General features: G+C 24.5%; 1 protein-coding gene across 1 annotated transcript; it reads left to right on the forward strand.

The window, feature by feature from the left end:
• Window positions 1-2,872: 2,872 nt before the first annotated feature.
• LOC132930727 (maltase A3-like) lies at window positions 2,873-8,261 on the forward strand. The gene is given in 12 exon segments (XM_060996754.1): window positions 2,873-2,995; window positions 4,176-4,381; window positions 4,466-4,645; window positions 4,714-4,886; window positions 5,421-5,546; window positions 5,610-5,848; window positions 6,045-6,249; window positions 6,409-6,655; window positions 7,457-7,652; window positions 7,732-7,822; window positions 7,824-7,876; window positions 8,014-8,261. Coding segments are annotated over 11 exon segments (1,911 nt in total). The 5' UTR covers window positions 2,873-2,995; window positions 4,176-4,179; the 3' UTR covers window positions 8,213-8,261.
• Window positions 8,262-12,183: the final 3,922 nt, after the last annotated feature.

Here is a 12,183-nt window from a genome sequence, read left to right on the forward strand (position 1 = left end):
GACGGGTAGATTGATTATGGTTTATTCTGTGGGCCGAAGCCCAGCTTTCCAGGCTGGTAAGAGGCCCCCATCTATGTATATATTTATTAATTGTTGGTGAATAAACAATACGGGACCGGGTGGTTGCAGTATTCTGGTAAACAGTTCCCACCCGTTCCTAAAGATGCATATGTATCAGAACATATTATAAGTTGTAACTATATATAACAACATATACTTTTGAAAATTTCATTTTTTGACCACTTAAAGGTGTACCGCCTATAATATACCTATTGTCATACCTACTTATATTTATTCTATTTTAATGACGAATTTCCTTACTGAAACACCCTATATATCTAATACAGACGATGATTGAAATTTAAACAACTTTATCTAAGACGAAAAATAAACACTATCATAAGTTATTGGAATCTTGGATTACGAGACCTCTTTCAGACATAACCGAAGCTACTAAAATGTCAAAAACAATCGTTTGTAAATAATAACGGTAAAAAAAAAAAAAAAATAACAAAACAGATAATCACATTAACTATTATTCGTACACGAATGTGAAGTAGAAAACTATTTAAATAGAGATAAAAAATTGCTTGTTGTACATTATCTTCCCATTCTACTTGTTTAAACATTATGCAACAACAATCAGTAACACTGTTTTTTTGTTTTTAATTTAGTGTAAAAAGATTTAAAACATTATGTATTATAGATTTACCTGTAATATTGTGTTTTCCGGATTACGATTGATATTTTATTTTATATGATTATATAATATAGAATTATAAAAGTAATAAACCGGATATGATATACCTGATATTAGGTTTTAAGAACTCGTCTCGCTCTGCTCGCCTAGTCACAGGATAGTGGTGTGCTGTGATATCAAACTTTTAAAAAAAATAATAAATTATTACATTCAAATAGTAGATTCTTGTTGCAGTTCAATTATAACTCTTAACCATGCTTAAACTATTAAATTCTGTTCAACGCAGTTTTTCGGTTATACATCATTTTTTATAGAAACTAATGAGGTACTATAATATTGACAATGATCTATTCAAAGCACAATTTTTACTTGATTTATGACATATATATATAAAAATATTTTGTTTTTATTGTAATAGTCTGTAAAAATATTGAACGTCTTATCAACATTAAAAAATTAATTTCAAGTACTTATACGTAGTTGTGTAAAACTCAAACGTTTCGACTATATTTTTTAGACTTTTTATTTTTAGTTTACATAATACACACGTTAGTAGTGTTTCTGTTATTACTTAACAGTTAACACTGATAACAAGTATGACAGCAAATCTAGTGTTTTTGAGTAACCTAATTAATGGTTATATTGATGCTCCCTCCTTACTCTTCCGAGTTAACTTAAGAGTTCCCCCTCGTTTTTCTAGGTCATGTTTTCCTCTTGTAATTCCTTTCCATCATACTAACTATGGTAAGAACAACCTAATTGATCAAATGATGCGTTTGGCCAATGAGCGCCCTACCTTATTTAGTCTATATTACTGATTTATTATGTGTCTTGTTAATTATTAATTACTTTATGTCGTCAAAATGTTGTATTATTTAAGTTATATTAACCGATATTTTTAATTACTTTCTGTTGCTATATATTAGATTATTTAAATGTATATAAAATGTAGTTTTTGGGCCTTGTGCTCGTTATATAATAATAAATAAATAAATAAATAATTAACTTCAGGGGTACGATAAACTGGAGTTTTATTGAATTTTTACTTGACGGACTCTTCGTATATAAAATAATAAGTTTATGTTCAACTCTAACCCTCACTTAATGTCACGGTATATGTTATAACATATGTCCAAACTCCAAAATTAATAAATTCTGACAGTCACCTGGTAAATTTTGACATGAGCCACATGGTATTGGTTAATGTTAACATATATTATAGTATATTATAAACTGTAAATCACGCATAAAATACAACATATTCTCGTATTATTTAATTTTATCGATATATTTTTATTATTAGATAATATTTTACAAATTATTCATTTAAATTATATTTATTTTATTTTCAAAAGGTTTAGATTTCTACATCTGCAGTGATTGGTATTAATTTTTTTTTTTCACCTAACACTGATTTCTATTGTATAAAAAATATTTTGTTGCTGTGCAAATCAATTGATTTTAATAAATACGTCAACATTTACCAATGATTTGACAGTAGTTACCAGTGACTATCAGTATTCACTGATTTCGAATATTCACACTAACATTTATATTATACTCACGAAACTGAACACATAATATGAAAATATTCTTGTCATGAACGTAACATATTATATTAAATCCAATATCCATACAATATTATGAATTAATACTATAAAAATTATGTAGAAAAATGTCTTGCAAATTATAATCTATAGACATACATTGAAATGTTAATGATATTGTAATTTACGTACTACTAACATTACAACTAAATGTAAGCACTTACATACATCGCATATAAAGTATTTTTTAATTAGGTATCTCATAATTTATACTATCGCTATAACTTTATAAGTTGAAAATCTTCTTCTCTCTACAAGTTCCCTAGTTAGCTAAAATGGATAGATAGTTACTATATATAATATAGACAATGTTATTTTATCAATTATTTGGTTCACTTAAAATTATTGTATGGCTTTTTGTAGATACTAATATGATTAAATAAATACAACTAAATACATATTAGTTATAGATATTTAATAATAATTATGTGATAGTACTTCATATTGGTTATTGATTTTAGGTATTATATTTTTAAATTTCATACTTATCATTGTTTAATTATTACTTTCATTTTCATATAAATAATGAATATTTGAAATATGAGTGTTATTTTTCATTTTAATTTGTTGAACATATTAATGTATTATGCTATGTTATTTTATTAACTTACTATATGGTCTTTAACAGAAATTAAAATTATTACTAACTATCATATTTTGATTATTTTTGGGACATATTATATACTTTGTAAGTACTTTAAATAATATAAACTTCCAATTTTATTTCATTTACATCGCTTACATTTGATAATTTTAAACAAATATATACTTGCTTTAATAATATATAGTAATAACTAATATTACAACAACAAAAAAGGATGCAAAGATAAAGTAATACTTTTTTTTTTAAATAATCGTCAAGTAACTAGTAAGCCATGAGTAGGTAAATAATTAATGATCATAAATATGTTTTTAAGTTCTATGTCTATTCACTATTGTTGATGTTTTCCATTTCAGTACCTGAAACAAGAATTTATTGTGGTAGTTATGGAATCTAATTTATGAACTACACAATATATCTTGTCAAAATTGATTTATGTAGTTCCATTGAACTTTTATAAGAAAAAATAAAATGTAAAAATTAAAGAAGTGTACATATACTTTTAGTTATTTCCTTATAATTTATTTAACAATATGATGAGTAATGCTCAATAATTTTCATTTGTTTATCTGTTATATTAATCATTAACTAAAAATAATATGTAAGATGACTATATGTCAGTTTTAAATATAAGAACCAATGAATAATTAAATTTATAAAACATGAACCATTGTAGGAGTATATTAATTCTGTATACCAGTTCTAGTTAAATAATTTATGATCACAAAAACTTGAAACTTTTTAAGAAAATATAATCTAATATTTTATAATTGTGTTTCTTTATAAATGATAAATTGTAAAATTTAATTTAAAATTTTTAAATGTTAATAGATTATTATCCAAGTTTTCTTTTAATTTAATTATTTAAGCTGTTATAACAAGGAATATACAATAATTTATAATATTTTATTTCGATTAGTAATTAGACAATATACATTTTTATTTGTTAAAAAAAATAATTACGATGTATGTATATAAAAATAATATTTTTTTATTTTAATATAGTAACAAGTCATGATATATTATTGAATGAGTTAACCATTTAAATAATACTTGCTTATATTAATTATTAATCCAAAGGGAATTGTAGAAATAAATAAAATTGTTTTCTGATCCCAAACAACTCTTTAACAAACATTTTAAGAACAATTTCCAACAACTATAATATTCTAATATACTATAAATATTATATATATATCATTTAAAGGCATTTGTGTGGACTATAAAGCTTAAAAATTTTTTAATATCGTAGTCATTATTGTTTTAGATTAATGTTACACAAAATGACTAAATTAAATTCTTATTGGCTAATTTTTGTCTTTGTGTCATTAACGTCTGTCTCGCACGGAGAAGAAGAAATAATATTTCCAGTAACAAAGTCAAAAGACGATTGGTGGTCAAATACAATAATATATCAAGTATATCCAAGATCGTTCAAAGACAGTGACAACGATGGAATTGGTGATTTAAAAGGTATACACATCTTGTTAATCAGATACTATTAAACATTCTAAAATATAACAATTATTGAATATTATCATATTAAATGTTATTAAGGAATTACTGAAGAACTAGATCACTTTGTTGATCTTGGTATAGAAATTGTATGGATAAATCCAATATTTAAATCACCCATGTATGATATGGGATATGATGTAGAAAACTATACGACGATTGATCCTATATTTGGAAGTATGGAAGATTTTGAAGAACTAATATCAGAAATGAATAAGCGAAGTATTAAATATAAAAATACAAATGAAAAATTAAATACAGCAATAAAAATATCTATTTTTATTTTCTAGATTTAAAACTCATAATAGATTTTGTACCAAATCATTCGAGTGATCAATGTGAATGGTTTTTAAAATCGATAAAAAAAGAAGGCAAGTACGATGAATATTATGTATGGCGTAATGCCTCAAATCAAGACCAACTCAACGATACATCAATCACACCAACACCTCCGAATAATTGGGTAAATACAAATTAATTTTTTATGAATTAATGTTTATTATTGTATTGGCCATCCAGTTAGCTACAATGGTGAATCGTTCAAAATTGAGTAATCAATATTTATTATTTTATTAATTAATTTATTTATAATTTATATATACTTCATAAGCGGAATATAATGAACAGTAAATTTCGTGGGACACTCATCCTATCTTAACTATAAATATTTCCAAATAAAAACAATATTCAATTTGCCTAATATGTACTTCATAGATTAGGTAGGTTAAGATTTTAGATTCATTTTACAATAAAAGTATGATAGGTAATTGTATTTGTATTTTAATAAAAATATTGGCAATATAAAATATGAGAACTATGGCACGTGTGTTAAATTAAAAAAATGTTAATACTTATTTGCTATTAAAATAATTTATATTTTATAATTTCGAAAAAAGTTTTATAGTTTTGTATACAATTATTTATTCGGAAATACTTATATATTATGCTATAATACTTTGATGAAACAATTAAGCCTATTATTTGATTTTGATAATAGTTAAGCAAATTCGGAGGCTCTGCGTGGTCATGGAATACTGAACGAAAACAATTCTATTTACATCAATTTAGTGACAAACAGCCGGATTTAAACTTTAGGAACTCTGAAGTGCATAAAGAAATATTGGTAAGTATTTAATTTAATTATTTTAATCTATACAAATTATCTTATTTAAATTTAAATTTAAAGAATATTTTGGAATTTTGGATGGATAAAGGCGTAGCCGGTTTTCGATTTAATGCTGTCGGTAAATTATACGAAGACAAAGATTTTCGAAATGAACCAAATTCGGTTGGCCGAGAAAATTGGCCAATTTATTATTCTTTGGATCACATATACACACATGATCAACCAGAAGTTATCGATACAGTTATTGAATGGAGAAAATTCATGGACGATTATTCGAATAGGAAGAATACATTTCCTAGGTAAATTATTAACATGAATTATAAATTATATTAAATTTAATGCTAAATGTATAAATATACAAACAGATAATATAAATAATAAAACAAAGTTATATACAGTGTAGCTATATATTATAAGATGGTTTTAATTTTAGACGTATAAAAATAATCTAATAGGTTAATATTTTTCTTTGTTGTTATAATATTCTTTATACAGGCTTTTAGCTGCAGAAGCACATTACCATGTCTGTGTATTTTCACTGAGAGATTATTATGGAAATAAAAATAATCTTGGTGCTCAAATCCCATTTAATTTTCATTTACTGATTCAAGTACGCAAAAACGATTTAGTATATTCAGTGGACAGAGCAATTAAATTCTGGTTTGAAGTGATACCGGCAAATAACACACCAAACTGGGTGGTAAGCATTTTCTTAGATTTATTGGTTAAAAAAAAAATACAAATAAGTCACTAAAATATTTATGATTTAAGTGTTTTATTTAGAATAAATGTGAATATATATTCTATACATTTATTTATCATTAGTAAAAATATATTTTTTTTTTTAACATTATTTTAGATAGAAACCCATGACACCGATAGGATATCATCGAAATACGGATCAGAAATGGTTCAAGTATTTACCGCTCTAAAGTTGTCACTTCCTGGTATTGATGTGACATATTATGGGAGTGAAATAGGCATGGAGAACGTTTATGTAAGACCTGATCAAATTCAAGATTCATATGATTCAAGTGGTCAGAGAAATATAGAAAGCAGAGATTTTGCAAGGAGTCCTATGCAATGGAATGGTAAATCCAATGCAGGTGCGTAAACAATTTAAAGTGGCCATAATATATGTTTTATTGTGTGATGTTTTTTCATAATTTAGATCATATAAAAATAATCATACACGAGAAACCTCTTATTATTATTCCTATATGTATATAGTAGGTATGTATTTACACATATGTGAAACAATGATAGATGCACGGATTACATTCATATAAATTTATTACCTGTCCCGACACGGCGTTACCCGCGTATTAATCGAGATAACAACTATCTTATCTTTTAAGTTGGACCAAAATACACACATTCGGAGTTCATCCCGGACAAACACTGTGACAAGAGATTTTTATATATATAAGAAATTACGTTATATCTAAAACATTTGATTAAACACTTGTCAATAATTATGATTGAAACCAATTTTACATTAATCAGCAAAAAAAAAATTTAAAAACTATCAACAGTTATACAAAATTAGGTATTGATAATTAACAATAATTAAAACAGTATATTTTACAAAATTACTATATCAAAAATGTATAAAAAAAATTATATATAAGCATTTTAAGCTATTATACTAATATATTATTATTCTACTATGGTTCATTGATTTTTCGTAAAAGTTATATAATTATATAATGGTTTGTTCGTATTTAATTAAAGTACCTAAATATAATAAATTTAAAATTCCGATCAAAATGCAATAATAAATAAACTTTATTCTAAAACTACATTCAAATTATTAAAAAAATTAAGTATCTTAGTGCTTAACGTGTTTTATTTTAGTTTATAAGACTAATTGAGGTAAATTGAAAATATTACTAAATATCTTCAAGGATTTACTGAAGCAAAAAAGCCGTGGTTACCTATAAATCCAAATTATTACAAAATAAACGTCGAAGAACAGAAAACAATATCAACCAGTAATTACAATTTTTACAAAAAAATGTCTCAACTACGAAAAACTGATACTTTGAAATATGGTGATCTTAAATTGTACAATATAACTGATTCGATATACATAGTAAAAAGGTGATTCATGTCAATTACAATAATCTCACCGAAGTTATATAAACTGTTATCAGACTGTCATACTTTATCGGTTATTTAGATCGTTGTCTGGACGAGAAACATACCTGACTGTAATGAACTTTGGAAGTGAAACCGAGACAGTCATTCTCTCTGAGGTTATAAGCAACCTAAAAAAAAAAACTGTACGTCTATCTGGGCAGCGAAAATTCAGCACACAGCCGAAGGTAGGTATCTGTATTAATGTATTAATACAATATTTATCAATAAAGTCCATTAAAAATAATATTGTTTATTATATATAAACGGTAAACACATTCCATAATGATTATTTGTTGTTGAATTATAATTTAATTTTTTTTAGTGATATCGTATCCACGATTTCCATAGTTGACAATCCATTGCACCTTCGACCACAATCGGTAGTCGTGTTGACTGATAATTTAGTCAACGTCGATACGTTCAGGAATAATGCGATTAGTTACAGGAAATATAACACTTCATATATTAGTATCTTATGTGCATTATTACTGATTGTTTATCATGTTGGAATACGTAATTAATCGTACTCGTCAAATAACTTAAACAATAAATCTTTTTTTTTTTAAAGAATTTAATATATTATATTTTATTTGTAAAAATGAATGCTTCTGATTAACCATTTACACAAAGTTTTTATTTGTGATTATATTTTTAAAAACACTAGTGTTCTGGTAATCGTCGAGTTACATAATGTAACTATTTGTTATATTATATAATACGTTATATACATTATATTACAATAAGTACCAACACAAAATCAATACCTTGAATTTATTGAAATAATAGGTATTAAGTCAATTTATTTTATTGTTATCACTATATATAATTGTTAAAAATTTATTTTAAATATTTTTGTATAATAATTATACTCAAATATTTAATTCTATATGTAATTTACCAATAATAAGTAAAATATACTTTATGTCTTTTAATTCAAGAATGTATCATATAAAACATTGTAAATTGTAATTATAGTTTTAAATTTGATTATATTTTTATATCATTATTATTTATTACAAATTATTATAAAGAAGTATATTGTTTAGAATGTATCTATAGAATAACACAATATATATTACGTATAACTGTATAAGTAACAAACAAATTGAATATATATTATAGTTTAAAACTTTAAAATCTTATTGGCCTAAAAAGAGTGGTAATACAAAAATAAATAAAAATAACAATAACGTTAACAGCTATTACTATAAAACTAATAATAAATTTATTCTTTAAAACGTGATCAGAACGTTATTATTAGTGCATAATATTAATACTAAGTTAACGATTAAGTATATTTATGTGGAGTCTAATATAATATTACAAGTTCTATAAAAAGGTCAATATTGATTAATATTTTTAATTATAACGTAAGTAAGGTCGCAGTACCCGTTTATATACTTAATACATAATATATAAAATACTTTTAACATAAAAACGAATTTAAAAAAAACAATTCAGTAGATACCAAATTTAGGTACCAAGTATTTGGGTTTTTATATATTTAAAAAATGTTTTAAAAAATACAAGCATCTTATTTTAATATTAGACAATGTTTGGGATTAATAAACCTACATATAATATATAAATATAAATATAATATACCATTAATTGTATTAATTTTTTATAATGATAATAGGTACACACTTTTTGTTCATTGATATTTAGTTCAATTTTCAATTGTTTCAATATATCATAACATACTTTACATAGGTATGTATAGTTTTAATCATTTGTAATACATGATATTATAATTATGTTTTCTAAGAGATGAATTTCATTCCTAAAGACTGGGTTTGAAACGAAGTAAATCTTACGGTACAGAATCGTGATTTGTCGAATTGTTTTGGTACCAGTACTATGAAATTAGTTAAATTTATGATTTATTTAATTTATAATTTGTACGATTGGTATGGATTCTCAATATTTAGTATTTACACGTTAGATACACTGTCAAGTTAGACTATTCAGCATTCAGTATTTAAATGTAATATAATGTACTTATTGAAAATCAGTGTTCAGCATATTTTTCTTTCATAATCCGTTAAGTAGTTTGATTTATTTATTTAATATCAAACGCTTGTAGAACAATTCATACTACTATTATATCTTTACCAATTCGATGTGCAGATCTCAAGGACGTGGCAAATAATCAGTTTGCTTAATACATATGTATGTGTGCCTATAATACACATGTTGTTTTCACAGTCTCTAAATTTTACCTTTATAATTAATTCAAAAACATAATTGAGTTGTCCAAATGTTGTTTTTTTTAATTTTAATTTTTACACCATTTCAAATGTTCAAAGTCTTAAACTGTTTAATGTAGGCATATAACTTATACAAAGACGAAACCTCTAATTGAGGAAGATGATGGACATATTAAATAACACCTGACTCTTCGGTCGAGTGGTTCGCGAATGTTCTTCGAAACTAAACCGTAGGTTGATAATAATGGATTTTATTTCGATCTGAAGAATAGTAACATAATAATAATTACAACAATTTGATTATAGCGGACGAAAGAACTTTTTTTTTTATAACGAATTTTAATTTCAAATGAAGAGAATTGCTCAATAAAACGACATATTGAGTGTGCGTGTGCGTATATGTGCAATAAACAGATGTGAGTGAACTGTGACGATATTAAATTAAATTTTTAACACCCATCGTAGTGTTTTTAATGAAAGGTAAAGATGTAATGTAATAGCATTATAAATATAAAATCGTTTTGGATACTCCATTGTTGTTTTATTCTATAGGTTAATTTAACTGCACAGTATTGAGTTTTTTTTCAAATGGGTCACGGACAAAAATTTAGAGATGCGATAGGGGCGATAACAAGTTTCCATTTGACACATGTCTAGTCGGTATAATATACTATATTACATTATAATGTATACGAAAAACTATTATTTTCAATATACAAGCATATACAACGATTGTTTAGTTTTAATATTTTTTTCATTAAATAATAATTGTATTCGATTAAGAGACAATATTTTATATTGTGTAGGATGGTCTATTTTTTAACCACTTTAAAATATATCAATATACCAGGATACATTAATAATATGTTTGTGTTATATTATTGGTGTTCGTAGTTTTGAAAATTAAAATCGATTTGTATTATGAATAATTTTTGGTAGTATGAAAAGATATAATTCACATTACTGTCGATACGTCTATAATATGACAAAATATTAATTAATATTTCATAATATTATCTCACATTGATCTCTTATTCAAAGTTTGAAATGAAGTCTGTGCATCAGTTGCGTATCCAGAATTTTTTGTGAGGGGTGGAGGGAGAGTTAAAAAATAAATGTAACAAAGTAAATTGTTTTAAATTTTGTGTGTGATTTTAATATGATTATATATTTTATTACTTTTGTACAATTTTTTTACAAATATAGTAGTAATTTAAGCTTAAGTATGTAAATATTAATTTTTTTTTAAGCAAAAAATGTTCATAAATTTTTCCTTTGATGTTTACTGAAGGTATTAAAATAAAATAATAAAACACTAATAAAAATCACAACACTAAAACAATTGTTCCACGATTGGTGTTATCGCTACAGACGACAGATTGATTGCATTAACATAATATGTTTTTATGAAAAACGTTATTGAAATTCGAAAAAGCACTAGTGAGTCTAAAATTGGGTATTGTAATATACCGATAGTTATCGATGTTATTATTATATATAATCTGTAACATACAGTACGAGTTGGTGACGACAGTGTGTTGCTAGTTAGGTAGTTACTATAGTACCTATACTAATACCATACGATATCTTACAAGAATCTAATAGTTATATTTTTGACGTGTAGTGGAAACCACTGAGCATTTAATATGAATGGACTACGGATAACAAATTGTATCTGAAAATTAATTTATTCGTTACATTATTATAGTCAACGTACACATTAGTACAGTTATTATTTGTAATATTTTAAATTATTGTGTTTTATTTGTATATATTTGCTATAAATGATAGTATTTGAAGATTTAGAAATTATTTTATTATTTAATAATTTTTTTTATTTTTTTTTTTTAATTTCGGATGTTGATATTTTACTATAGTGCACTATCGTTATCGAGAATAGATCATAAAGGCGAGTTCTTTGTATTTTTTTGGCAAAGTTTGTTGATGATTCATTCAGCAAGTTTATTCCATTTTTTTTTATAGGTCATTAATTTATTCAAATTAAATTTTTTGAAAATTTTAAGTATACTTAATTGTAGACCATATTATCTTATACTTAGATTTTTTACTATTCAAGGAGTGTTCCGTGGTAGTAAAAACTTATTTTTTAAATAAATGAGAACCATATTTTTCTACTATAAATGGTTGAACATGGTATTTAAATGGAAATTCGAAAGAGTAGGATAACAAATTATTTTTAAATACAATAATGGTTTTCTATCAAATATCAAATCGATGTAATATTTAACCTGTAAAATGTATTATACTTTGAAAATATTTAT

The sequence above is a fragment of the Rhopalosiphum padi genome, chromosome 4 (assembly GCF_020882245.1).
Source record: "Rhopalosiphum padi isolate XX-2018 chromosome 4, ASM2088224v1, whole genome shotgun sequence".
Taxonomy (NCBI): Eukaryota; Metazoa; Arthropoda; class Insecta; order Hemiptera; family Aphididae; genus Rhopalosiphum; species Rhopalosiphum padi.